This window comes from Hemiscyllium ocellatum, chromosome 20, assembly GCF_020745735.1.
Source record: "Hemiscyllium ocellatum isolate sHemOce1 chromosome 20, sHemOce1.pat.X.cur, whole genome shotgun sequence".
NCBI classification, from domain to species: Eukaryota; Metazoa; Chordata; class Chondrichthyes; order Orectolobiformes; family Hemiscylliidae; genus Hemiscyllium; species Hemiscyllium ocellatum.
In genome coordinates this window covers 50,430,481-50,457,249 of record NC_083420.1, presented here as the reverse complement: position 1 = coordinate 50,457,249, position 26,769 = coordinate 50,430,481, and the positions used below count along the sequence as shown (strand labels likewise).

The following is a 26,769-nucleotide window of genomic DNA, read 5'->3' as shown; positions in this document are numbered from 1 at the left end:
ATTTGAATTAAAAAGAAGAGTTGCCTTGGGTTACTTATCATTAAGAGAAACATCAATACTGCCCAACCTAGGTCATGGAAAGATTTATGCATTTATGTACCACTTATGGTAATACAGCCAATGATAGACTTGAATCGTAGTAAAGGCTTCTAACTCGGAACCAGTTTGCTCCTATAAACAGCATTGTGATCATGATTAGATGATCCATTTTGTTTATTGGTCAAGCGATCGGTATTTACCAGCACAAATCCTCTTAGAAATAGAAATGTGAGTTCTTCAACTGGAGCAGGTAGGTATTATCTACATGTTACCTGAAAGGTGGCACTTGTGAGAGCGCCAGTCTGGATTTTGTGGTCAAGTACCCAAAGTGGGACTTGAACCTACAGACTTCTTACTTCAAGACGAGAATGCTGCCACTGAGCCACAGCTGCCTTTTCTAGTTATAGACAAGAGCACAGAACCTAGAACCATTAAAATGTCTGATTGAAATCATGTCCCATTCCATGTGCACTCCATCTGAAAGTGAGTCCTTGGCTCATTGTCTGCTGATGCACTTACTGGGCTGTTATCCCAGAGTTTTTGTCAGTGCTAGTTACTTCCCAGTATCTAGGCCAGGAGAAAGAGGCAGGTCCCAAGTCTTTGTCAGACAGAACAGGAAATGAACCCATACTCTTGGCCATATGTTTACCATCTAACCACCTCAGCCAACCGGCCTCCCATTCTATTTAAATACTCCAGTTTAATAATGGAAAATGGCTAGTTCATTTATTCCATATTTATGTTTGTACTGGTAAATCAAAAGTGGGTTTATATTTGGTTAAATCAGATAGAACAGCAAAAAGTGTGCATAAGCACAGACCTTACTTCCCTATTTTGGAAAAAGGATTGAATGATAGACTAGTAGCATTTGTAACATTTACTTGACGTTAACAGCAATTGCAGGAAGTAGACCAAGGAGGCCACCTTTAATTTAAGCAACTAAGTATTTTTATATTGCAATGTATGCATTGCAAACGTGGATGTGAATCACTGACCTAATTACACCATAAAGTTATTGAATGGAGAGAGAAGTTTAAAAGTGTCCTTCAGGACTGTGTCATTTTAAATCAATGGAGGCAATGAAAATGAATTCCACATCAAACAGTTGTACCCTGCTGGCTGCTTTCAAGACTTTCTCTGAAGCACTGTGCTTTCAAACTTAGATGTTCTCCATTAAATCTGCCATTGAGGGGATGGACGCCATGGAGTTGGATTACAGGATGAAGCTGGCAGAACTACAGAGGAGATACAAGGAGAAACAAAGGGAACTGGCCAAGCTCCAGAAGAGGAGAGACTCGGAGTAAGTGATTTAGCTTCAAAGGCAGCCCGTTGAATGGTCTGCAAATCAAAGGCAAGCTGGTGCAGCCATACTGCTCAGTGACTCAAATCTTCACAGCTATTAGATAATTCTGGACGTTAGCTACTACACTTCAGTCATAACAAAAACAGCTGCATATTGGCAAAAGTCTAGCAGGGCAGGCCAAACCCCAAACTTGAGCCATCGTTTCTGAAAGGCTATGCAGTTTAACACTCTCAAAAATCACCAGTAGTTGGCCCCATCTACTGCCCCAGGCAAACATCCCAACAGGGACATCATTAGGCAAGTTTCTTTACGTTCCATAGATGGGGATAGGGATTCACATTGACTCACTTAATCAAGGCCAGGCTGCTCAAACGTTCTCTACTACTAACAAGTTTAGTTGCTAAATCACATTTAAAATAATCCGTATTGTATCTCCGTAGAGAAAAACGGGATGAGAAAAGTAGGAGTTTGTCGCGGAGAGGACCTGGAAGGCCGCGAAAGAGAAAGCATGGCTCAAGTGCTCCGTCACCGCATGTTGATAGAGGGCGAAGTGACAGCAAGAGTGGGAAGTAAGTTAATGCGTGGAGAGACATGGTTCATCGTTGGTTAGCTGTGACTTGGCCAGTGTTAATCTGAACGAGCGCCAGGCAACCTCTACAGGCTGGGGGGTGGGGTTCAGTATTTCCATTATCCCCCCCCAACCCCGGCCCAGATATACATGAGCACCTAACTTCCGTTTCCTGGCAGCCGGTCACTCCTAGCTATGGCTGTAAAAATGAAAGGAATGATCAGCCTGGTGTAGGGGGAGAGGCCACACAAGGTAGGGAAGCAGGTTGGAGGCCAGACACTCAAATGATTGAGTCTTAGGGACTTCAGGAGCAGTCTGTGAAAGGGTCCCGCCTCTCCGCACAGGTTTGTTTCATTTCAATGGACTAGCGTGCCAGCTGCAAGAGGGCTGTCTCTCTCTCTCTCTCTTTCTCTCTCTCTCTCTCTCTCTTTCTCTCTCTCTCTCGCTCCCGCACCCTTGTGGCGTGCGTTGGGCTCGGCTTTGACCCCTGCGTTTCAATCACCAGGCACGGGAAAGGCTTCTCGCTCTCCGACGAGATGGAGACGGCCGACGGCGCCAGGAAGAAGGTGAGGTCGGCAGCCCAGGATGATGACGATGAGGCGGAAAGCGTGAGCTTGAAAGCAAAAGGGCGGAGTCGCATGTGGGAGCAAGATGCGTCTTCGAGCTTTTCACACGAGGTGAGCCAGTTGCAACAAAGCTCCTTCAGAAGGGCTCTTCCACGTGACCTTCATTATTAGGATATTAAAATGACTAAATTATCTGTACAACGCTCGTAGGAACTAGGTGGGAGCATGCAATGGAATTGGCACCCAGACAAGAAATCTAATCAATCATTTATTTTCAGAAATAAATATTTTTAAGGACATCAAACCAAGAATCCACCCAAAACATAACATTGGACTCAAACTGACCATGTTGTCTGAAGCTGTCCCCCACCTACATTACCAACCCCACCATTATTCATCAAGTGTATTCAGTGACCTGAACTCCTTCAACTCAAAAGATACGTTTCCCCTCAAAGTAGGGTGGGGGTCAGCATAACATGTGGTGACAGAAAGAATAGACACCGTCAAAGTAGCCATTCACCGGGCAACTGTCCTAATGAGCAGCTAATTCGATAACAGCCATCTTTTGCCATTACTCAGCAGTAAAAAAGCCCTCAAAATGTCTGCCCTCAGATTGTCCCGAGCCAGCAGTTCCCCCAAATAAAACCAAGAGCTAAATAATTGATCAGACAATTTATGTAATCACATTTAGGATTATCGGTGCTTTGTGCATCCTCTCGCCTATATGACTTCCTAAAATTGGAGGGCCACGTGAGGGAGGCCATGTTAGTGGGACTGTTTGAATATTGCTTGAATGTTCCCATCTTCATTTGGGATTTGCCATGCCATTTGAAATCAAGTGACTTCCATGTATGCAAATAGATGTTTTTGTAATCAACCTGTTCAGAGATGTTATCACACACCTCTGAAGCAGCTTGGAGTTGAGTCCAGGCCTCCTGTGTCAGAGGTAGGGACATTACCACTGCAACACGAGAGCTCCTCCAATCTGAAAATACTCTTTAACGCATTTCCAATGATTACTGTTTGTAAAATGGTGAGTGCTAGTAAAAAGAGTACATTTATGCTTTGGTTCACAGGAGCAAAGTAATGGTCTTGCCTTGTTTTAGTCAGTTCTTCCATTTACTAAATTAAAAATTCATAACCACAGCTCCTTCTAGGTGAAAAGGGTTTAAGAGTAGTGGTTGTCTTTCAGAATATGCAATTATAAGTGGTCAGTGGGCTGGTGCAGAAAAAAAAAGGTACAGAATACTTGCCATTATTCTGATTGGATCCATTTATAAGACAAAGTGGACATTTTCAAATCAGACAATTCAAAATGACAAATGTCACACTCCAGTGGGTTAATGCACTAGAAATCAAGCCCTGCTACATCTCGATTCACCACAAAAGGTAATGTTTTTATATAAGTACACAAAATTCCTTGGTTTACCCGATTTGCAGATGGAAACTGCAGACCAGGTTTCTATAATTAATTAAAGTGACTATTTATTAAAATTAATAGACTTTAGCTACAGGTAAACAGTTAAAACTGTCAGCATATCACACCACAAATTAAAACTTTAGTCTCCTTACAAACTCCTCTTTGCACACGAGCACCACTCACTTTCTCTCACATGCACCAACCTCATACACATACACCACACACACACAGACCACTCTCTCTCACCCACACACACACACACACACACACACACACACAGACCTCTTTTTCTCACACACACACACACACACACACACACACACCACTCTCTCTCTCACCCACACATACACACACACAGACCTCTTTCTCTCTCTCTCACACACACACACCATGCTCTCTCTCTCTCACACACACACACACACGCGCACACACAGAAAATGTACAAGGACAGAGGTAAATAATCTGGACAGACTGTTCAGTTGTATTTGCCCATGGATTATGTTGAGTTGGTTCTTACTAATCTGTAAGTTCCTTTCTGGCTTCCCTTTCCCAAATATTTCCACTGGTTTGCAAAAGGCATAGGGTGACTGGTTCCCTTGGAAAATGTCTCTGATTAATTGATTAAATGTCATAGTTCACAATAACTGCTGAAGGAAAGATTAATTGGTTTGCTTCAGGTTTAAAGTGAGTTTGACTCACTTCTGACTATCTGATGCAGATTCAAACCCTTCTCTGTATCTTGTTCCCAGTTTCCTGACAGCCAATCACACCTGCTGGTTGGCAAAAAGCCCTTTTCAACTAATCACCAGTGCATAGACCAATCAATTCTTTTCACCATCCAGGTATATTAGTACACTAGTTCATCTGAAGCTAACTGAGTTACTGCTTGTGCAAGATGCTTCGGTTACTTTCCTTTGAAAACATGCACCCACCCATTAAACATACTTGTTTTAAAGCAGTCCCAATTCACTTCAGTCCACAACTTTTAAAAACATAAAAATATAAATACACAGACCCTACACACGAAAGATAGGCACCAGAAATCGAGGGGCTACTAAAATGGATTAAATTAAGGTAATTTACATTAACAGAGAAAATGTAACAGAGGAACTCCGGGGACTAAAAGCAAACAAACGAATCTCAGAACCTAAACGGAAAACCTATCTAATTAATTTATGAGGATTTTTTGAGATTGTAACTTGTATTGCAGATAGAGCAGTAGATGTAATATATTCAGCTTTCCAAAGGAATGTCGCTACAACCTTTGCTTCTGATGCAGTCAATTAAAAAAAATGCATTTTCTTTTAAGCAATTCTACATATGCTGTTTTTATAGTTGTATTTGTTGGTTCTGCACTGGATGTACAGGCATGACTGCAATGCATTGGTATAAAAGGGATGAAGAGTTGCTGGGATCTTGGAGGATGAGTTGGCATGGGGGCTGGATGGAGGAATATAAGAGTTCAGGGCTAGGAGGCCCAAACTATATGCAAGTCCCCTTTTAAATAGTCCACCTTGGCAATTACTGTTCCCATGATCACTTCCTTTCTGTTTGATGAGCATGACTCTATCCCAATCCCTACCTCCTCACCTGATGAAGGTGGGACATGCCAATTTGGGAAATTTGTTGATTTAAGCTACGCTGCTTAGTACTGAAAACCCAGCTCTATGAGCACAAAACTCCAAGCCCACCCCTCTAGAAAGCCACTCGTTGCTGTTCCAAGTTCCTCAATGACTAAGGGATCGATTCACTGAAGCTCTGCTTCTTTTGCAAGTACATCTCCTCTCCCAGTGATGCTGAGGATGCCATTTTGTGTTGAAGTGACACTAACTTCAGATCTCCTGTTACTTTGAACCCAACAGAGCCACGGCCAGATTAAGTTCAAGAAGAAGAGGAAGGTCAGTGAACAGGACCAGCTGGCGACCAAGCTGCACCAAACCCTCTCGCTAACTAAACTAAAGTCACCCTTTAAGTTTGCAGATGGTTCAACAGGGAAGCGGAAATGTGGCGTCATGGACAACTGCAGGCACCTGGGCTCCCATAAGGACTTTCTGGGGAAAGACGGAAGGAAGGTGCTGCATAAAGCCATCGGCAGTACACCGAGCATGCTCCCTTCTAAAGAAAGCAAAAGCAAAATGGCAGCCAAGGGCAGGAAGTTGGAGTCAAGTTCAAAGTTGAAGGGTAGGCTGAAGACGTCCCATTCTCCGGCAAGATCAGAGGTCAGCAGTTACTCCTACAGTAAGTTGCACTTTTTCAACTTCAGCGAAGCAAGTAAAAACGAGTCAAAATGAAGTCTGTTATTATCTGGGATGGATTAGATTACACCCAGTCGGAACATTCAAAGTCTCACTAATTGTGAGGAAGGTAGCCTGTGTGTTCAGCTGAAGTCCGCAATCATGTTTCCCACCAGACCGTGCTTGCTGGGTCTCAGGTGAAGTGAGATGGTGAGAACGTTTGGTTAAAATATAACCTGCGATAGGCTGGAATGGCCACTGCCTTTAGTCAATACTTGAAGCAGTTTATTTAGTTGATTAATGGTTTCGGGACTCATCTTGTGCATGATTTTTCAAGCTGATAAATGTTGATGCTGGAAGATGAAATGCTGTCCACTTCTGGCACCCAATGCTGGCATCTCAAGGTTCCATCTGACTGTGGGTCCAGATACAGATAAAGATTTCCCCTCATCCAACCTTGGCACAGCAGTGGGGCCAGTCTGAAGCAACTCACTCTGGCAGTGAAGCTATTGTTGCAGATCAACCATCTGTTAAGGGCACTGCCTCACTTCCATTGTCTCGAACATCAGGTTGGGAATACTGGGTGCTTTCCATTATTGCTGAAGAACAGGTTAAAAATCCATCCAACACTCCCAGGGCATCTCAACAGCCCATTACATTACTCCTTTGTCTTATTACTGACAAGATGGGAGCCCATTTCCTGCTTCGCTCTTTTGGAACATTTGCTGGAGCTTTTCTTTTGAACATTACAATCGAATGATCCGAAGTTTAAATTTAAATCGGTAAAAGTAACTTGCGTAAATCCCGCGGACATTATCCGAAAGGTAAATCTGTTGCAGTCTAATATGTCATGAGTTTTGAACCATCTCTTATTGCCTCGTCTGTATTGCTTGAGAAGGACTCAGTGTGGGATTTTAGCTTGGTTAAAGTAAATTCTCGCGATATAGTGCGTTGTTGTCCAGGTTAGGAAAGTTTGATTGTCTTTAGTGAGTGAATGCGTTGTTCAATGTGGATGTGGACCAGACAGGCTGGTTGCTGTGATCACTCCTGTTTGGCTTATGTTGATCTCAGTGGGGTCACGGGAAAGTGGCTTAACATTTGGCTTCAGCTTCCCAGTTTTGGAGTGGAGGGCAGGTTAACTGAACTCAGGGCCCAATGGTTCCCTGGTGAGGCCCACCTAGGGGTAGTGCACATGTAGACGTGCAGAGCGGACAGGTCACAGGTGACATGCACCTCACAGTGGAATAGTTGTGTGTTCCGAGTTTGTTGAAAAGTTTGGAGAGGTGAGGTGGAGGGGTGTCAGATATTATCGAAACATGACCCTGCCCGCACTGGGGAAGGAGAGAACACAGAGTGAGACAAAAGAAGCGAGTTGCCTTTGCTGAGCTGGTAAGTTTAGCCTGTAGTAAGCAGTTTGGGAATCGGTTTTGCTTATTTGACTGACAGCTGGTTTGCAATGCAAGTGAAGCCAGCAGCAAGGGTTCAATTCCCACTCCGACTGAGGTTAACATGAAGGGCTCTCCTTCTCAACTTCTCCCCTTGCCTGAGATTGGCAACTTTACCTTTAGTTTTGGACATACAATTGTTATTTGCAATTCCTAGTTTTTACACGACAGGTTAGCAGACGAAAAGGTGTAGATTTCACGTTTTAAAAAATGATGATAACATTAGATTTACTGACTCGGTCAGCTTGTGCCCATCACACTACAACAACTTACATTTAGGTAGTATCTTGAATGTAGTGAAACTTCCCAAGATGCCTCATGGAAGCACTATCAAATGGAATTTGACCCTCACCTGCATAAGGAAATATCAAGAGAAGTGGTCAAAAGCTTGGTCAGTCGGGTGAGTTTCAGAGGAGAGCTTGCTGGGGGCACAGAGAGTTCAAGAAACAAATAGCCTTTCTGAGGGAGCTCTAAAACACTGAGCTGAGAAGGCACAGTTGTTAAGAAGTGCTTATTGAAAATTGGTGATGCATGAAAGACCAGACTGAGAGGAGTGTAAGCATCTCTGAGGTTCTCGAGGAGATCACAGACATGGGGGGTGAGTAAGACATTGGGGTGATTTGAAAATGAATGAGAATTTTCAAATAGAGATTGTAGACAATAATGTATTGTCACTTGGAGAGCATCAGTCACCTGACTATCTGCAATTCCTTTTTTGAGTATTTGGCAAATTGTGGAAGCCTGGTTGCTTGATTTTTATGTTTCTTTACACGGTACTGTGGTGTGCAGACACTTTGAGGAGTGACACTGAGTGCTACCTTTTACCACTGCAGATACTGACACAGAGGATGAGGAGGAACTGGTAAAGGATGAATGGCCGTTGCAGTCCACCTCAAGTATGTCCGAGCGACCAGGCTCCAAGCTGAAGGCACCTGCTCTCTATGGCATAATATCAAAGAAAAGCAAGGCTTCACTGGGCACAAAGCAGGCTAAAAGACTAGCGTCTGCCACTGGGACTATCAGATCACAACGAGCGACCGACAAGAAAAATCTGAAGCACTTTGCCTTGCTATTGGAGGAAGCCGAGGGTGGATCTTCCTTCAGTGACAGTTCGGAGGACTCATTCAATCAAGGTTAATAGAAGTAAACCTCAGGTGTTGAGAGCAAATGATGGTGCAAAGTAGTGACCATCTGGAATTTGGCAGGTGTAGGCTGCCCTTTTCTAACTGTTGTATTAAATATTGGCTCTTTTGGAGCCTGTGTCTAATTGGCTAATTCCTAAATCCTTTCTTCCTAGCCCCCCCACCCGTTCCCCCCAACCCATCCCCCCACCCCTTGGGATTGGCCTCTTGAGAGGCTTCAATGAACCACTGGAATTGTAAATTGAATACTTTGTGTGTGTGTGTGTGTTTTCCCAATGTTTGTATTGCAATGTGCTGCCGAAGCTTAATTAAACATGTTCATTTCTTTTTTAACTAAATGAGCGTGCTTTGTCTCTCTTGCTTTGCATTTGCTTTTAATTTTTTTTAAAATATGTAGTCTTCTTCTAATAGATGAAAGGGCATTTCACTTCATCCCCACTTGCAATAGAACTCTCTATTATTCAGATATCCCTTTCATGTTTATAGGAAGTGCAGTGATGTTGGTTATCTGTCTTTATTTCTTAGAAGCTTGCTGGTATTGCCTCCTCTAGTCTCTAATATGTCCTTGAATGTCCAATAATTTCACCACCCTTTTTTTTGTGTTCGTTTCTAATTTTCTGTTTTCTAGTTCAAACTGTTTCCAAACCCACAAAAGAAATGTGTGGAAACATCACAGCTTGAATATTGTCCTCAGGAGTTGATTGGCATTTTCTACTTCATTTACTGAAACACTCAGCAAACTTAAAATGAGACGCAGAATAATATGTGACAGTGGGAAGGGAATCATATGCAGGAGTTTTGGCAATGGTTGAAATCCAGTGAAGGGTCTAATTAGTATCAAAATGTAATTGGCATCGAGGTTTATAGAGCCGAAGCATAAAGAGCTTTTTAATATTGGTCATGTGTTAAGAATATGTGGGAGTGAGTGTAGTACAATTTTTCCAATTGTTGAAATAAAATCCTGTTGCAAATTGTCACCGTCCATTCTGCTTCAACCTCTGGAGACACCAACGTTTTCAAACGTTGGTTTCCCAGATACTTTCAAACGACTGACATAGCAGACTGGTGTCTGAATACAAAAAAATGTGCTGCTTAATACTGCTTCCTTAAGCATGTTCAATCCTATTTAAATGCAAGCCTGTTACTAACATTCAAAAGCAAATTGGAATTTCCAAATGTTGTTCATAATTTAATGGTTCAGATTTATTCTTGGGGTGTTGGTATAATTTAGTGCAACTGTCTCACCAGTTGTAAAACTATGTAATTGTTTGAAAGCTTGATGACTGCCTTATCCCCATCTGGACAGGGTGAAAGTTTATATGTACTGTTTTTTTTCAACAAAAAAAATTTGTACAAAACAATTTAATGAACTTCTATAAACTGTATGAATACCGTAAAGTTCTGTTATGTTTTTTTTTAATAATGTTGTGCTATAAAAACTTGGGGTGGAATTCCTCTTGTTTTTAATTAAACTCAAATGGTAGGTGTAAAATAATTATTGCCCACTTTGTACCAACATATTGTGCCTCCCATCACGAGTCTGTTTCAGAACACAGACATTCCAACTGTTTGATGCAGGAAGGAGATTGTTGAAACATTTTCTTTTCTTTTCAAAGACAAGTCCCTCATATGTCACAGGGCAAATCCAATTTACTGTGAACAATGGGATATTCAACAAGATACACTTTTTGTATCAAGTCAGTTGTTGGAAATACCCACTTTCGCAGAATTGGACTTGCATTAGGACTAGGTGGAGACATAACAGCAAGCAATCACATGAAACCTGTAGAAGGGTAGTACTCATTGCCAGAAGCAGTTCTGTTTTTTTTGAAATGGCAATGGTCAGCGGTATTGGCTAGACATCTGAACAAGGCTGAGCAAAAGTTAGGTATCGGTATTGTGTTGCTTTCCCATGGTGAAAGGCAACAGGTTATCGTTCAGTAATCAAAATAATAATCATAACAATACTGGGAGTATCACTCTGAGGTCAAGGTGGGGCTATTTTAAAATTACGGTTAACAGGAAATGTTAAAAGGTTAAAAAAAGAACATTCCTTAAAGGCCCGAGTCATATCTTTTGCTCATCCAGTTCTGTGAGGTTGACAGATCCTGAATCTTTTTGTTATCTTTTTGATATAATATTTGGAATATAAACTATTGATGGATCTTCATGGGGGAAGCAGTGCCAATTTTAAATAATCCAGTGGTCTTAGCTTCATCCCTGCTCCTGGTTGCAGCCCAGGGTACATTGAAATCCATTAACACCTGGTTGTATTGCTGCATCTTGCATCTGCCAACAAAATCAATAGGCTCTTTACTAGAAAGTGTCCTTGCTTTGGCAAAGGAATTGATGGTTTCTGGTGGTTCTGTCTTAGAACAGTCCACTATACTTGGAGGTGAGGTGTGGGGGGGATCAAGTCAGTGGATCAATTTAAAGAATTCTGTTTGAATAAGACAGGATGTTTGCTAACTTGTGAGCACAGGAAATAAATGAGCAGGTCCACTGGATTCTCATATAATTGGCAATGGTATATTGAAAGTGAAGTTGCTTTTTCTTGGAATTTTTGATATGTTGCCTACAAAAGGTCAGCAAAGGTTTGCCCTGGTATTGTTGATAACGGGCAAGATCTGTTACTAATTGCCTTAAGGGATATTTGGGTAATAGGGTTCTTTATGGCTGTCCCCTAATGTCCAGTACTAAAACAATAACCTGGCTTTTCTAGAATGCTCGCTTTCTCCTTGCAGCTGCTTGACACCCCTTCACCTTTGACCCCTATCCATGATGCTTGAATGTCTATCGGTATCTTGCATTGCTCTCATGCTGCACTAAGAAGCAAAGTGATTGGCTGGGAGTAGGGCAGACACCACGCAGTGGGGTCACTTTCCATGGCAGCAGAACCTTGCATTGTTATGTAGGTAGGAACACCACTTTTCTTCATGTAACTTTTGAACTCTTGACCACTGTCCTTGCCATATTTGTTGTTTCTTTTTTTTTAAATAAATTGTACCTGTGACGTAGTTAAATTTAAATGTTTTGGGGAGAAAAAAAAATCCCATTATGCTGTTGCAATTAAAGATGTTGTTATGTGATAAAATAGGTAAAATTGTTACCATGACAACAAAGGACCCAAAACTGTTCGAAGTCTGCCTACACACAGCCTGCTTTGTACACAGTAGGCTTGCTTGCTTCTACAAATAAGCTGTGAATTGATTTTCTGAGTGCTCATTACTCGGATGCAATCTTTCTTTAACATACTTACATTGCTCAATGCCTCCTCGAATAACAAAAGGTGCTGCTAACAATCGGCTTTCTCGCTTTACTTATCCCTAACCAATCTTGCACTGTTCAGTAGAGGTGCACACTGTTTGTAACATTATGGCGCAAAGCCATCAAAACAAAAAACAAAGTTAACAAGTAAATTCTGATTGAGACTGGTGCAAATAGTTTAACCTATTGCATAAAAACAGAAGAAAAAAATAATATCGGTGTATCTGCTTGACAGTACATTTGAATGTAAAGTATTTGTAAATTTAACCCTTGGACTTCTAGTCCATCTTCTGGCTTCTAACAGTCAAAGGGTTAAATATGATATACAGGATGGAAATTTCTTTACACTCAGTTATTTTAGAGCATTTATTTGTTTGTAATGATGAACTGTGCAGCTTGTTTGTTAGAAATGTGGGTTGGAGGAGTGGAGAATGTTGGCTAATACATGCAAATGGACTTGTCTTATGAGGTCTCCACAGTGATGAAAAGTGCTGAGGTTGAAAGGAAGTTACCATACACTCTGAACATCAGTTTCAATCATCTCTGAGTGAGGAATGGTTCATCTTTTCACACACTCAACATCTCGTTGCTCTCAGTATCCCCATCCATTTTTAATTGTGAATCAAGTTACCTGTTAATGTGCAAAATGGATCGGAAATTCAAATTTCTTGCTCTTGAATAATCTGAAGAGCTTCAAATTTATCACCCCTTTCTTAATGTAGTAGGGCCAAACAGTTTGTACTCTGGTCTTTCAAGGATTTATAACCAATTATAAAACCAAACAGAGATCAAAGCACAAATGTGGGTCATTCTCCAGTGTTTTCAACCCAGACTCTTAATGCGCAGGTTATTTTTATTGTCAATAACTTGCTACTTTCTTCAATGTAGATTACACCTCTGAAGAAGAGGATTATAGGAATGATTGCAGTGATGCTCTTTCCTCACCAGTCCTGGATGAGAGTGGTCTCGGCCTACTAGCCAGGTTTGCAGCCAGTGCCCTGCCAAGTCCGGTTATGACTCCACCATTATCGCTTGTTCAGCTTGAGGCCAAGCAGAAAGCCAAGAAGAAAGAAGAAAGGCAGAACTTGATGGGTGAGTGGATCTTATTTGTTGTAAATTGACTGACCATCTAGTCACTTGAGAACAAGAGTTGGATTTAGCTTTGCCGTGTTGTAAAATAAGGCTGACGAGTTAACTCTACTTTCTTTGGTTAGTGTAAGTGATATGAATTCTGGTCATAATGCCAACTTGCTCACAAACCAGTACGGCAGATCAAATCCAAAGTGAAGCCTTCTATTTGTTTGTGAGGAATATGAATCACTGTTCAGAAACTCAACTCGAGGTTTGCTTCTGTTCTGTGACCATTTTAGAAAGATGAAATATTGAAACAACTCAGAGAAAGAAATGCTATAACTCCAGTATGTCCAATGGATCAAATTTTGTCCAATGTGTGCAAGAGGGTTTCCTGACACACTATGTCGACGGGCCGACAAGAGGGGAGGCCACACTGGATCAAGTACTTGGTAATGAACCAGGCCAGGTGTTTGATTTAGTGGTAGATGAGCACTTTGGAGAGAGTGACCATAATTCAGTTATGTTTAGTTTAGCGATGGAAAGGGATAGGTACATGCTGCAGGGCAAGAGTTATAGATGGAGGAAGGGCAATTATAATGCGATTAGGCAAGACTTAGGAGGCATAGAATGGGACAGCAAAATGAATGGGGTGGGGACAATTGAAATGTGGAGCTGGTTTATGGACCAGGATATTGCATGTCCTTGATAGGTCTACCCCTGTCAGGCAGGAAGGAAGTGATAAGGTAAGGGAACGTGGTTTACTAAAGAAATTGCCTCTCTTGTTAAGTGGAAGAAGGAGGCTTATGTGACGATGAGACAAACTGGTTCAGATGAGGCGATAGAGAGTTACAGATTGGCTAGGAAGGACTTAAAGAGACAGTTAAGAAGAGCAAGGAGAGGACATAAGCAGTCTTTAGCAGGTAGAATAAAAGAGAACCATAAAGCTTTGTATGGGTATGTGAAGAATAAAAGGATGGCTAGGGTAGGAATAGGGCTAGTCAAAGACAGAAGTGGGAAGTTGTGTGTGGACCCTGTGGAGATCAGAGAGGTGCTCAGTGAATATTCCTCATCTGTTTCACTCAGTAAGAGGAGAGAATTGCAGAGAAGAAGAATGAGATACAGGATATTAGACTAGAAAGGATCACGATTAGTAAAGAGGAGGTGTTCTCAATTTTAGGAGTGAAAGTAAACAAGACCCCTGGGCCAGATGGGATTTATCTGAGGATTCTCTAGGAAGCTAGGGAGGAGATGTTGGTGCCTTTGGCCTTGATCTTTGAGTCGTCATTGTCTACAGGTTATACCAGAGGGCTGGAAGATTTTTGTGCCCTTGTTCAAGAAGGGCAGTAGAGATGACCCAGGTAATTATAGGCCAGTGAACCTTATGTCTGTTGTAGGAAATGTTTTGGACAAGATTATAAGAGATAGGATTTATAATCATCTAACAAGCAACATTTGATGTCAGATAGTCAACAAGGTTTCGTCAAGGGCAGGTCATGTCTCACAAACCTCATTGAATTTTTTGAGAAGGTGACCAAGCATGTAGATGAGGGTAGGGCAGTTGACATGGTGTACGTGGACTTTAGTAAAGCCTTTGATAAGGTTCCATATGACAGGCTGTTGGAGAAAATGCAGAGGCATGGGATTGAGGGTGAGTTAGCAGTTTGGATTAGAACCTGGCTTTCTGAAAGAAGGCAGCGAGTGGTGGTTGATGAAAAATATTCAGCCTGGAGTCCGGTTACTAGTGGTGTGCCACAAGGATCTGTTTTGGCACCACTACTGTTTGTCATTTTTATAAATGACTTATGTGCAGACATAGGTGGATGAGTTAGTACATTTGCAGATGGCACTAATGTCGGTAGAGTAGTGGACAGTGTGGAAGAATGTTGCAGGGGGACTTAGATAAACTACAGAATTGGGCTGAGAGGTGGCAAATGGAGTTCAATGCAGATAAATGTGAGGTGATTCACTTTGGGAAGAATAACAGGAAGGCAGAATACTGAGTTAATGGAAAGATTCTTGGTAGTGTGGATGTGCAGAGGGATCATGATGTGCATGGACATAGATTCCTGAAAGTTGCCACCCAGGTTGATGGTGCTGTTAAGAAGGCATGCGGTGTATGAGGTTTTATTGGTAGAGGGATTGAGTTCTGGAGCTGTAATGTCATGCTGCAACTATACAAAATGCTAGTGCGGCCGCACTTGGAATATTGTGTACAGTTCTGCTCGCCCCATTACAGGAAGGATATGGAAGCATTGGAAAAGGTGCAGAGGAGATTTACCAAGATGTTGCCCAGTCTGGAGGGAAGATCTTATCAGGAATGGCTGAGAGACTTGGGTCTGTTCTCATTGGAGAGAAGAAGGCTAAGAGGGGATTTAATAGAGGCATACAAGTTGATCAGAGGATTAGATGCGTTAGACAGTGAAAGTCTTTTTCCTACAAGTGGGCATAGCTTCAAATTGAGGGGTGATAGATTTAAGACAGATGTCAGAGGCAGGTTCCTCACTTAGGGAGTGGTCAGGACGTGGAATACCCTACCTGCCAATGTAGCTAACTCAGCTACATTAGGGAGATTTAAACAATCCTTGAATGAGCATATGGATGATGATGGGATAGTGTAGGGTGGTGATAGTGTAGGGTGATAGGCTTAGATTAGTTCACAACATTGAGGACTGAAGGGTCTGTTCTGCGCTGTATTGTTCTATGAAAGGTTAAGAGAATGTGAGTTTATCCATGGTACTCCATGTGAGATGTGGTATAGCAGGGCAGCCTCCTTCTTTGCAGAAGTCTGTTCCATGTGCGTGATGAATCAATGAACTTTGACCCTATTTGTGGATGTGCCAAGGACATCTGGAAAGCTAGTGATGGATAGAAACAGAGCCTTTGTGCATCGATGAGCATTTATTTACAGAGACATGTTTTGGAAACATCCACTTCCAACACCTGGACTTTCAGGCTTGATTTTTGTTCCCTAGTGAGAGTAAGAAAATTGCAAAGTGCACCACAGCCACTGAGGGAAACCTTTCGCCAAAAGATGGGCTCCTTGTCCCAAAGGGGTGTGTAAGGGATGGAGATTGGCTCATTGAACCTGGATGCAAATTGGAGGCAGCCACAATGTCTGCCAAGGGCTGAGCTATTCAAAAGCCTGCCTCAGGTTTCTTAGATGTTTATTCTCTGTTGTTTTGTTAAATACAAGGCCGTCTCCTCTAACCCTAACCCTAAACCTGTACATCCTCCTCACCCTTTTCTGATGAAGAGCTCATGCTCAAAATGTCGACTCTCTTGCTTTCCGGATGCTGCCTGACTGGCTGTGCTTTTCCAGCAACACACGTTTTGACTGTGGTCTCCAGCGTCTACAGTCTTCACTTCTCCACTCCACCCCTACCCCTGGCACCATCACCCACTCATCATACCTCGTCCACTCAAGTGTATGCTTACCCATCACCCCTTCCCCCAGCCATTGCAATGATCACCCATGCCAGTCCTTGCCCCAACCCATGACCTCTCATAGCCTCCATGCCAACATAATACTCAGCCCATGTTTCCCGATAGCCTCTGAGCCAACTTAATACCAACTCATGCCCACCCACTCATCATACATTGTCCTTCCACCCTGTGTACCAACTCACCCAGTCCACCATGGGAAGACCTTAGTAGAGCTATTGACAAAATAAAGTTAACATCTAGCTATCTATTCCAACTGTCACTAGAATTTAAAAAAATCATGAAAGCATATTGAAATCTTTGAGAGACCATCAGTTCTTAATAAGATATCAACAAACAAGCTTCTACTCATAATCCCAAATCAAAGACGGCCAATCCTTTAATAACCTCTTTGAGCTACAAACAAAGTGTGAATTGAAGATTCCTTACTCAGATAATGGGAGAATGTGGAAAGCAGCCAAGCATTAATAATAACATAATGACCTCAGGCAAAGACAACAAGCAGACATTTTAACTGCTAATTCAGATGCTTTCAACTCAACTGACTCAGGCAGCCTATTTTTGTTTAATTTTAAAGGGCTGGGTGTTTAGCTAATTTTACAACTTTGACAGTTCTGCAGATCTTACCCACTCTTTAAACGAATTTACAACAGCTCTAAAGACTGGTAACTGTCACACTACACATTAAGCCCCTTGATCGAACCTACTTGAGTTATTGTCATAAATATGGGTGGGACATCTGGATCTTGGTCTGAGCTGGCATATATAAAGGTCTCTGGAATGTCCGCAACTCTGCAGATGGTCAGGTCTCACTCTGTGTCTATATGAATAGGCTCAGGAGTGAATCCCCAGCAAATGCACACCACCTCTCTACAGGTAACATTGGGAAGCAGCTACATTCAGCTTTCCCACATTAAGAATGTCAAGCTTTTCCAGGTCAAGAGACTAACTGGCTGAATGTAAAAGCTTCGAGTAAAAAGTGAGGTCTGCAGATGCTGGAGATCAGAGCTGAAAATGTGTTGCTGGTTAAAGCGCAGCAGGTCAGGCAGCATCCAAGGAGCAGGAGAATCGACATTTCGGGCACAAGCCCTTCATCAGGATGTAAAAGCTGCCCATAACAAAGGCTGCTTGAAACTCACCAATCGAGACAACCTAAAGGGAATCTTGTCAGACTATATGGGATACTTCCATTTAGTGAATGAGGGATGAATTCAATAGCAGAGATGTAATGCCAGAAGGATATAAGACACAGAACAGACCCACAGCAAGAGTTTTGTGTACAGTTGTGGTGACTACAGTACGGGGAGGACAGAATTGTTCCAGAAACAGTTCGGAGAAGATTTATGGGAGTATTACCAAGGCTTGAAAATTGCCACTCCAAGGAAAGATTGAATAGGGTAGCATCATTTCTTTCGAACAGAAGGGTTTGTTGATTGAGCTGTACAAAATAATGAGGTGCTAGGATAGAGTGCACAGGCAAAACCAGTTTGCCCCGACAGAAGCCAGTTTCCAAGGTGATTGTTGGAACTGAACAAAAATCTTTTTCACCCAGAGGGTGTTGGATGTTTAGAAGTTACTACCCAGTTTACTGAATGAGGTGGAAACCATCAAAGCAATTACCTGGATTTGCAGCTGAAATGCTGTAACCTGCAAGGCTCCAGTCTAGGTGTTGGGAAGCAAGATTAGAATGGATGGCTAGTTTGCTCAGCGAGTACAGACACTATGGGCTGAGTGGCCTTTCTCTGTGCTACAGTTTACCTTGAGTTCTGTAACGAGTGAAAGGTAAACTTTAACATAAATGTGATTTTGAAAATGGTATACCCCGATTCATAATTGTTAAGTTTGTTGATGTGTCAGATAATTTTTGGAAGGGGTCTGTAATGCAGCTGGGCCCTTTGAGAGCTTGCAGTATTTCCTGTCGTTATTCATTCAGAATCTGTAATCCTGGCATGTTTCTTTATTAACACTTAGGCACGGAATTTGAGTACACAGACTCAGAGAGTGATGTTAAAATCAAGCAGAAACCAGCTGCATTACCCCGACTGAAGAAGTCACTGCCAGAGCCAGGGAGCAGCATGAGCCTTGTTAATGAGCAGCAAAGCCAGGACAAGCTGAGGGGAGCTGACAAGGGGAGAAAGGCCAAGAAGCCAAAGGAGAAGTCTCCCCGAGAGTTCACTTTCGACTTTGGCCCCGAAGCCAGCGACGACGACCTGTGGAACCGGCGGAGGAGCGAGAGGATTTTCCTCAACGACGCCAGCGCCTCTGCTGCGCTGACCCCAGCGGCTGCTCCCAGCGCGGCCTCGGCTACCAAAACCAGCCGCTGCCTCAAGACCAGAGCGGTCAGCCCGAAGAAAGAGACGAGTAGAGCAAAGGACAAGGTAAGTTGAGGTCTCTCCATTCCCAGGGAATGTTTCAGCTCACGTTTTTCCCCTTCCAGCATCCCCCACCCCTCCCCATCTCTTCCCCCACCCCTCCCAGAAGTTAGTGAGTGCAGAAGGTGCAGTGAACAGGCTGGCAGCTCGGTTTGGCATGTGGTAAGGTGCGGGGCCTGGCTTCAGCAGTTCAGGGCCTCTCCGTGTGAAAGCTCGCACGCTGTTCAGAAATAAAAGGAACACTGGGTAATGTCAATCTCACCTTATCAGATTCCAAGGACAGGAATTCTCTGAGAATTCCAGAGCCTTGTTGTTGAGCGAAGTGGGAGTCGGAAGTCTGCAGGGTGGGAAAGGTTCTTTTCAAGGGATTCTCGCTGATGACAAGATGGTGCCACCGTTTAAGTAAGGTGGTAAGGACAAGCCAGGGAACTATAGACCAGTGAGTCTGATGTCAGTGGTGGGCAAGTTGTTGGAAGGAATCCTGAGGGACAGGATGTACATGTATTTGGAAAGGCAAGGACTGATATGGGATAGTCAACATGGCTTTGTGCATGGGAAATCATGTCTCACAAACTTGACTGAGTTTTTTGAAGAAATAACAAAGAGGATTGATGAGGGCAGAGTGGTGGACGTGACCTATGTGGACCTCAGTAAGGAATTTGACAAGATTCCCCATGGGAGACTGGTTAGCAAGGTTAGATCTCACGGAGTACAGGGAGAACTAGCCATTTGGAAAAAGAACTGGCCTGAAAGACTGGAGGCCTGTGACCAGTGGAGTGCCACAAGGATTGGTGCTTGGTCCATGTCTTTTCATCATTTATATAAATGATTTGGGTGTGAGCATAGGAGGTATAGTTAGTATGTTTGCAGATGACACCAAAATTGGAGGTGTAGTGGACAGCAAAGAAGGTTACCTCAGATTACAACAGGGTCTTGACCAGATGGGCCAATGGGCTGAGAAGTGGCAGATGGAGTTTAATTCAGATAAATGCGAGGTGCTGCATTTTGGGAAAGCAAATCTTAGCAGGACTTATACACTTAACGGTAAGGTCCTAGAGAGTGTTGATGAACAAAGAGATCTTGGAGTAGAGGTTCCTAGCTCCTTGAAAGTAGAGTTGCAGGTAGATAGGATAGTAAAGAAGGAGTTTGGTCTGCTTTCCTTTATTGGTCAGAGTATTGAGTATAAGAGTTGGGAGGTCATGTTGTGGCTGAACAGGACCTTGGTTAGGCCACTTTTAAAATATTGTGTGCAATTCTGGTCTCCTTCCTATCCGAAGAATGTTGTGAAACTTGGAAGAGTTCAGAAAAGATTTACAAGGATGTTGCCAGGGTTGGAGGATTTGAGCTATTGGGAGAGGCTGAACAGGTTGGGGCTGTTTTCCCTGGAACGCCAGAGGCTATGGGGTGACCTTATAGAGGTTTATAAAATCATGAGGGGCATGGGTAGGATGAATAGATAAAGTCTTTTCCCTGGGGTGGAGAAATGCAGAACTAGAGGGCATAGGTTTAGGGTGAGAGAGGAAAGATATAAAAGAGAACCTAAGGGGCAACTTTTTCATGCAGAAGGTGGTGAATGTATGGAATGAGTTGCCAGAGGAAGTGGTGGAGGCTAGTACAATTACAACATTTAAAAGGCATCTGGATGGGTATATAAATAGGAAGGGTTTGGAGGGATATGGGTTGGGTGCTGGCAAATGGGACTGGATTGGGTTGGGATATCTAGTCAGCATGGACGGGTTGGACCGAAGGGTCTGTTTCCATACTCTACACCTCAATGTTTCTATGGCAGCTCACTGCTCCAATAAGGAGGGGATGGGCTGTCTAACTGGTGGGTTCCGCAGCGGCCTTTCAGTTCAACAGTTGCTGTAGGTTGCCTGTATCGGGGATGTGACCCCCAAAATGTTAGTTCTCTTCTTTCCAGCATTGGAAGTTAGGAATAGCTGTTGTAACCAGGGCCAACACCTCCATTTCAAATAACTGGCTGCCAGCTTCTTGTGGATTACGTAGCCCTGCCACACACCCCGACCCCTCCTCATCCCAACTCCAGGGAAAAGGCCTCAGGCTGGTATGGGAAGTGGGAAATTGGCCCTCCCACCACTTCCCCCAGAAGATCCACAGCCCAGCTGCGGTAAAGATAATAACAGCTTAATAACTCAGCGCTTTCAAAAAGATTCTGAGGCAGACATTTGCTACATTGGACCTGCTTCTCTCACGTAGGAAAGGACACAAAACATTTGCAGATGGGCTGGGGGAGGGTCCCCGCGGCTGAGGTATCGACCTACTTTCATCGAAGCCTTTCTAGAGCAGACACAGGCACCTCAAACAGACCGTAGGCTGCCTGGTTCTCTAAATTTGGCACTTAATGCCTTTCAAAGAATCCCTTGTGGAATTTGGTCATGAGTCTGGCGGGCATTGGGCATACCCAGGTCAGGGCGCAGTGAGGTCGAGGTGTCACACCAACTCCCATTGATTTTCCAGCCCCCTCAGCAAGCTACGCTGAAGTTAGTAAGTTCCTTGGCATAGTGGGTAATGACCCTACCTCGGAGCTGGAAGCTCTGGGGTTGGGTTCTATTTCCCGGCTGGGGAGGTGGGTTAAACAGCTGCGTATCTTTGTGACAGGTAGCTAGGGGGAGAGGCGCCTGGTCAGGAGTGTTACCCCTCCCCCTCAGCTCAAGACCCATTCCAGGTGAAACAAGGGATAGAGAGCAGCATGCGCTTTACCCATCTCAGGCACATCGAGATATAAGAGGTCCTCTTAGTTAGAACAGATCTGTTACATTGTAAGGAACAATCCCCCAGATATGGGTTTTGGTTGCCCTCCCCACTTTGAATGGAGGTGTGCTGAGACGATGAGAAGTTAAAGTAAGGTTCAGTACATGCTGCGATTTTGAAGTCAGCCTGGTGGTGGTGGTGCTCATTGATTCACTGCTGTGTTTTCAACTTACAGAGAAAGAAAGGGAAGGAGCCACTGTCCCCTGGCTTTCCTTCAGTCCCGATTCCGAGTAACCCATCTGAACCGAGGGCCAGCCTCCTGCGCAGCACGAGCCCCTGCAAAAAGAACAAAGTGAAAGTGAAAGCAAAGGATGGAAAAAAGGAGGTAACATTGTTATACAAGCATAGAATCCCTACAGTGTGGAGACAAGCCCTTTGGCCCAATAAGTCCACACCGACCCTCCGAAGATTAACCCACCCAGACCCATTCCCCTACATTTACCCCTAACAAATGCATTTAACCTACACACTCCTGAACATGACGGCAATTTAGCACGGACAATTCACCTAACCTGCACATCTTTGGACTGTCAGATTAAACCCACACAGACACTGGGAGGATGTGCAAACTCCACACAGTCACTGAGGCTGGAATCGAACCCAGGTCCCTAGTGCTGTGAGGCAGCAGTGCTAAGCACTGAGCCGCCATGCTGCCCTTAAGGATATGGTGGATTGTATCTTGCATGCATTGTTGGTTCTGACAATGAGGCATATTGAACCTTGTTGAAACAGACAAGAGTTTTAAGAGACTTGTCAGTGTAAATGGAAAGAGATAGTTGCCCCTTTTGTGGGAGCCCTTCAGGAAGAAGGGCTCATGCCCGAAACATCGATTCTCCTGCTCCTTGGATGCTGCCTGACCTGCTGCGCTTTTCCAGCAACATATTTTCAGCTCTGATCTCCAGCATCTGCAGTCCTCACTTTCTCCTTTTGTGGGAGAGTCTAGGACCAGAGGATATCATCTTGGAGGGAAGGGCTCACAAATCTGACACAGAGATGAGAAGAACCTTCTTCTCTGAGGGTAATGAGTCTGTGGAACTCTTTACTACAAAGGGGTGCCGAGCTGGGTTGTTAAGTATATTCAAGGCTGAGATAGACAGAGTTTTGTGCAGGAAGGGAATCGAGGGTTCTGGGGAAAGACAGGAAAGTGGAGTTGTGGATCATCAGATCAGCCATGATCTCATTGAATGGCAGAGCAGATGGGCTGAATGGCCTATTTCTGCTGCTATGCATTAGGGACTTATATCGATACATTAACTCTGTGTCTCTGTCTCTGTCTCTCTCTCCCCCTCCCCCCACAAATGCTGAACTCCTCCAGCAGTTTCTCTTTTTATTTCAGATTTCCAGCATCCGCAGCGTTTTACTTTTATTTGAGCGTTCACAGCTTTTAGCATTGTATGTTCCTGCATGAAGCTCCACCGTCAGAAGACTCATCCAAACATTTCTAGCTTGCTAGCATTGGAGAGTGCTGGAAGCTAAAAACATCTGGATGAGTTTTCTGGTGGTTGGAACTTTATGGAGGAACATGTAATGCTTTTATACGTTGTAGGATAATACACAGAATGGAATGACTATTCAGCCCAACTTGCCAATGCTATCTGCTCCCAGCTCTCACCCAGTCTGTGTAACGTTCTGTGCCTTTTTTTCCTCATGTGTTTATGCAGGTTTTCGTTCAACGTATTCTATATGTTGTGTAATGAGAGATAGGCCTGTGTTTGTTTAAAATCAATCAAGTGCAAGGAGTGATTGATTTGATCCATGAGAATATGCAGCATTGTATGGTTCCAATTATGGTGTGGAATTATTCAGCTTATAAAAAGTGCTTTCTTAAAGAAAGACTATTATCTATAAAACACTTGCAGGTCCACCAGATGTCTCAACCTGTTTGACAGCAAATGTACAGATTGGAGTTGCAATAGGGACAGGTGGCAGGCAACTATGCACAGCAAGCCAGCTCCCTCCAACAGTTATATGGTTATAATGAAAAAGCCTGTTCTTTTTTGTGGTATTGGTTGAGGGAGCGATATTGGCCCAGGGCATGGGGAGAACAAACATGCTCTTTTTTGACATACTGCCATGGATCTTATCAGAGAGGGGGAAATGGGTAATCTTGCTTGAAGTCGTCATTCGAAAGACAGTGCAATATCCCCTCAGTGCTCACCCCTGACCACTGTGCTCAAGTCCTTGGATTCACAAATGTCAACTTAGAGTGTGGAAGGTTGTGGCTGTCACCTTAATGTCAGGGAAATCAATGCATTCCCCACACTAACAACATGCCTGCTCACCTTTGTATAGTAGACTTCCTCCAGATCGTAGGAGGACACTTACAGATTCTCTTGCAGTTTTAAAGTAGCACCCAAAATAAGTGTTTGGCTTATTTCTTGTCCTCCAGTTCATTCTTTTCCTTTTTGTTAATGTAGCTGTGAGGCACAGTGGCTCAGTGGTTAGCACTGCTGCCTCACAGCGCCAGGGACCTGAGTTCCATTCAGTGTGACCGTCTGTGTGGAGTTTGCACCTTCACCCTGGGTCTGCATGGGTTTCCTCCAGACACTGGTTTCTTTCCACAGACCAAATATGTGCAGGTTAGGTCGGCTAACCATGTTAAATTGCCACATAGTGTCCGGGGATGTGTAGGTGAGGTGGGTTAGCCCTGGAAAATGCAGGGTTACAGGGGTAGAGCAGAGGGGTTGGTCTGGGTGGGATGCTCTTGGCAGGGTCAGTGTGGGCTGAATGGCCTGTTTCCACACTGCAGACATTCTCTGATTCCATATTATTTGAAGTAAAGTCACTGCTGAAAAGGAGCTAAATTTCACCCATCAGCAATATGATACCAACCAGAAAGTAGGCGCTTTTGGTGTTGGTTGAGGGATAAATATTGACCGAGACACAGGGGAGAATTCAACTGCTTATCGAAGCAGTTCTTTAACCAAAAGAGAAAATGCTGGAAAATCTCAGCAGGTCTGGCAGCATCTGTGAGGAGAGAAAACAGCTGATGTTTCGAGTCTAACTGACCCTTTGTCAAAGCTATGGTTCTTTAACTTGGTTCAGAAATGTTTTAAATGTAGTTCAATGATTCCTCATACACTTCTTGTCCAAATGCAAAATTATTACTCAAATCTCCAAGGACTTAATAATGGTTACAATTGATTCATGGTTTTGTACACAGTTAAAATGATCAAACTTGGCCCCTGTCTGTGTTACCCTATCAAAATCTGTCCTTTGGCAAGCCTGCCCTGGGTATAATGTCTACCCTTTTTTTGTGAGTCCAATCAAGTGATATCCAGAATGTGTACTGAAGTAGGTTCCTCCTCACCCATCCTCCAGACTTGACCCAATGCCTGCCCTGATGGTTTCACTGTTGGTCAGTTAATATTGTAAAAGGTAAGAGTGTCCAAGACCATATTGGAAGGTTCAGTCATACTGCTTAGGTATTTCCATTGTCCTGGCCAATACCTGAGACTCTCACCTCACAAGGATGTCTCCTATAGTTTCGATCTCCATTGTTCTGGTCAGTATCTGATGTTAACACAAATTCTGATAATCAAAACGTGATTAGCTACAGGATTCATGCAAATTACAACAATGGTACAGTGCAAGAGATGGCTGCCTCCTCACTCATGGGGCATGAATATCATATTCTCTATTTTGGTTCCTGACCAACAAATATTTGTGTATTGCCTACATTCAAATATTAGCTAGGGCTTTATGGGAAGCATTGTTATCTCTGAGCCCACAGGTCAAAGGTTCAAACTCCACTCCAGAGACTCAAGCCTTGGCTTCAGTGCTGCTTTGAGCGAGTGCTGTACAGTGACAGGGCACTTTTTTTATATGAGACCATTGAATAGGGACCCTATTGTTATCCTTAGTTGGACGTAAACCAGTCAATGGCAGTCTTTCCTGGCCAATGTCTATCCCACCTTAGTAAAGCTGATTCTCTGCTATTTTTGATATCGTTGCTGCTTGTTGATATTTGCTGGGTAATCAGAAACACACACTGCAGTGAAATTCCGTTATAAAACAGAAAAGAAAAATGAGAGCGCCTCAACTGCAGGTAGACAGTCACACACAGAAACTCTGTGGGAAGCAATGGACTAGTGGTATTATCATTGGACTGTTAATCCAGAAACTCAGCTGATATTCTAAGTAAGAGTCTAATGACGACCAAGAATCTGGTGTCGTTTGATGGAAAAACCCATGTGGTTCACTGATGCCACTATAGGAAGGAAGTTGCTGGCCTTACCTGCTTTGGCCTACATGTGACTCCAGACCTACGCGATGTGGTTGATTCTCAACTGCCCTCTGGGCAACTAGGGATGGGTAATCAATGCTGGCCTGGCCAGCGATGGCCTCATCCCATGAATGAATAAAGAAAGACAGGGGACTCTGGACTGAGGGGTAGATGGCTCAGGACCACGGTGGGGTTGGGAGCCAGAGCTTAGAGGTGATATCCATCCCTACCCAGAAATTCTGGAACATCACTCTAGCAGTGCCTTCAGAATGGTGAAAAATGTCGATTTAGATCCATTCAAAGAAATCACAACTAGCTGGTGAAGAAAGCCCTTGGTTTTTACAGCGGTACTTTCCTCGTCTCTCCAGCAGGCACGTTCCAAAGGCGGTGCTGTCAGTAAACTCATGGAAAGCATGGCGGCCGATGAGGATTTTGAACAGAACCAAGACAGCAGCTTCTCTGAAGATGAGAACCTCCCTTTGAGCATGCTCATTGAGAGGCCCTCCATCCCAGGTTAGTCGCGTCTTCGGGATAAAATGCTGAGCATCGTCGATCCCAGCTGCACTCCCCGCTCCTCATATCCGCAAGGCACCAGCTGAGGTTCAGCCATTGGTGGAATTGCCAGGGATCTGCTTTCACGCCAGACCGTCGTGTTAGACAGGAGTGTGCGGAAACTGTTAAAATGACTTTTTAAAAAACAAATCTGATGACTTTCCTTATTTTGTAGGTGGATTAGATAAGATAGGGAATTTAAGATGGAATTCCTACTATCAGCCAACCCTGCACCATGTCTGATTTGGGACTTGTCACAAGGATGACAATCCTGAGAAAGCAATGCTGAGAAAATCGGCTGTTGTTCATACTCCATTATTTACACGGACCTAAATATCTATCAAGTGAT

At 43.6% G+C, this 26,769-nt stretch overlaps 1 protein-coding gene across 8 annotated transcripts in view; it reads left to right on the top strand.

Moving 5' to 3' along the window:
• tnrc18 (trinucleotide repeat containing 18) overlaps positions 1-26,769 on the top strand; it is a 186,757-nt gene that overhangs the window by 117,437 nt on the left and 42,551 nt on the right. For 5 of the 8 annotated variants that reach the window (XM_060840845.1, XM_060840849.1, XM_060840847.1 and 2 more), the window contains 9 exons: positions 1,203-1,339; positions 1,783-1,911; positions 2,416-2,587; positions 5,759-6,134; positions 8,409-8,708; positions 12,873-13,076; positions 18,471-18,877; positions 21,819-21,968; positions 26,237-26,381. In XM_060840845.1, the coding sequence (XP_060696828.1) occupies positions 1,203-1,339; positions 1,783-1,911; positions 2,416-2,587; positions 5,759-6,134; positions 8,409-8,708; positions 12,873-13,076; positions 18,471-18,877; positions 21,819-21,968; positions 26,237-26,381 (2,020 nt within the window). The remainder of the gene's footprint in view (positions 1-1,202; positions 1,340-1,782; positions 1,912-2,415; positions 2,588-5,758; positions 6,135-8,408; positions 8,709-12,872; positions 13,077-18,470; positions 18,878-21,818; positions 21,969-26,236; positions 26,382-26,769) is intronic. The other 3 variants (XM_060840850.1, XM_060840846.1, XM_060840848.1) reach the window with 2 other exon arrangements.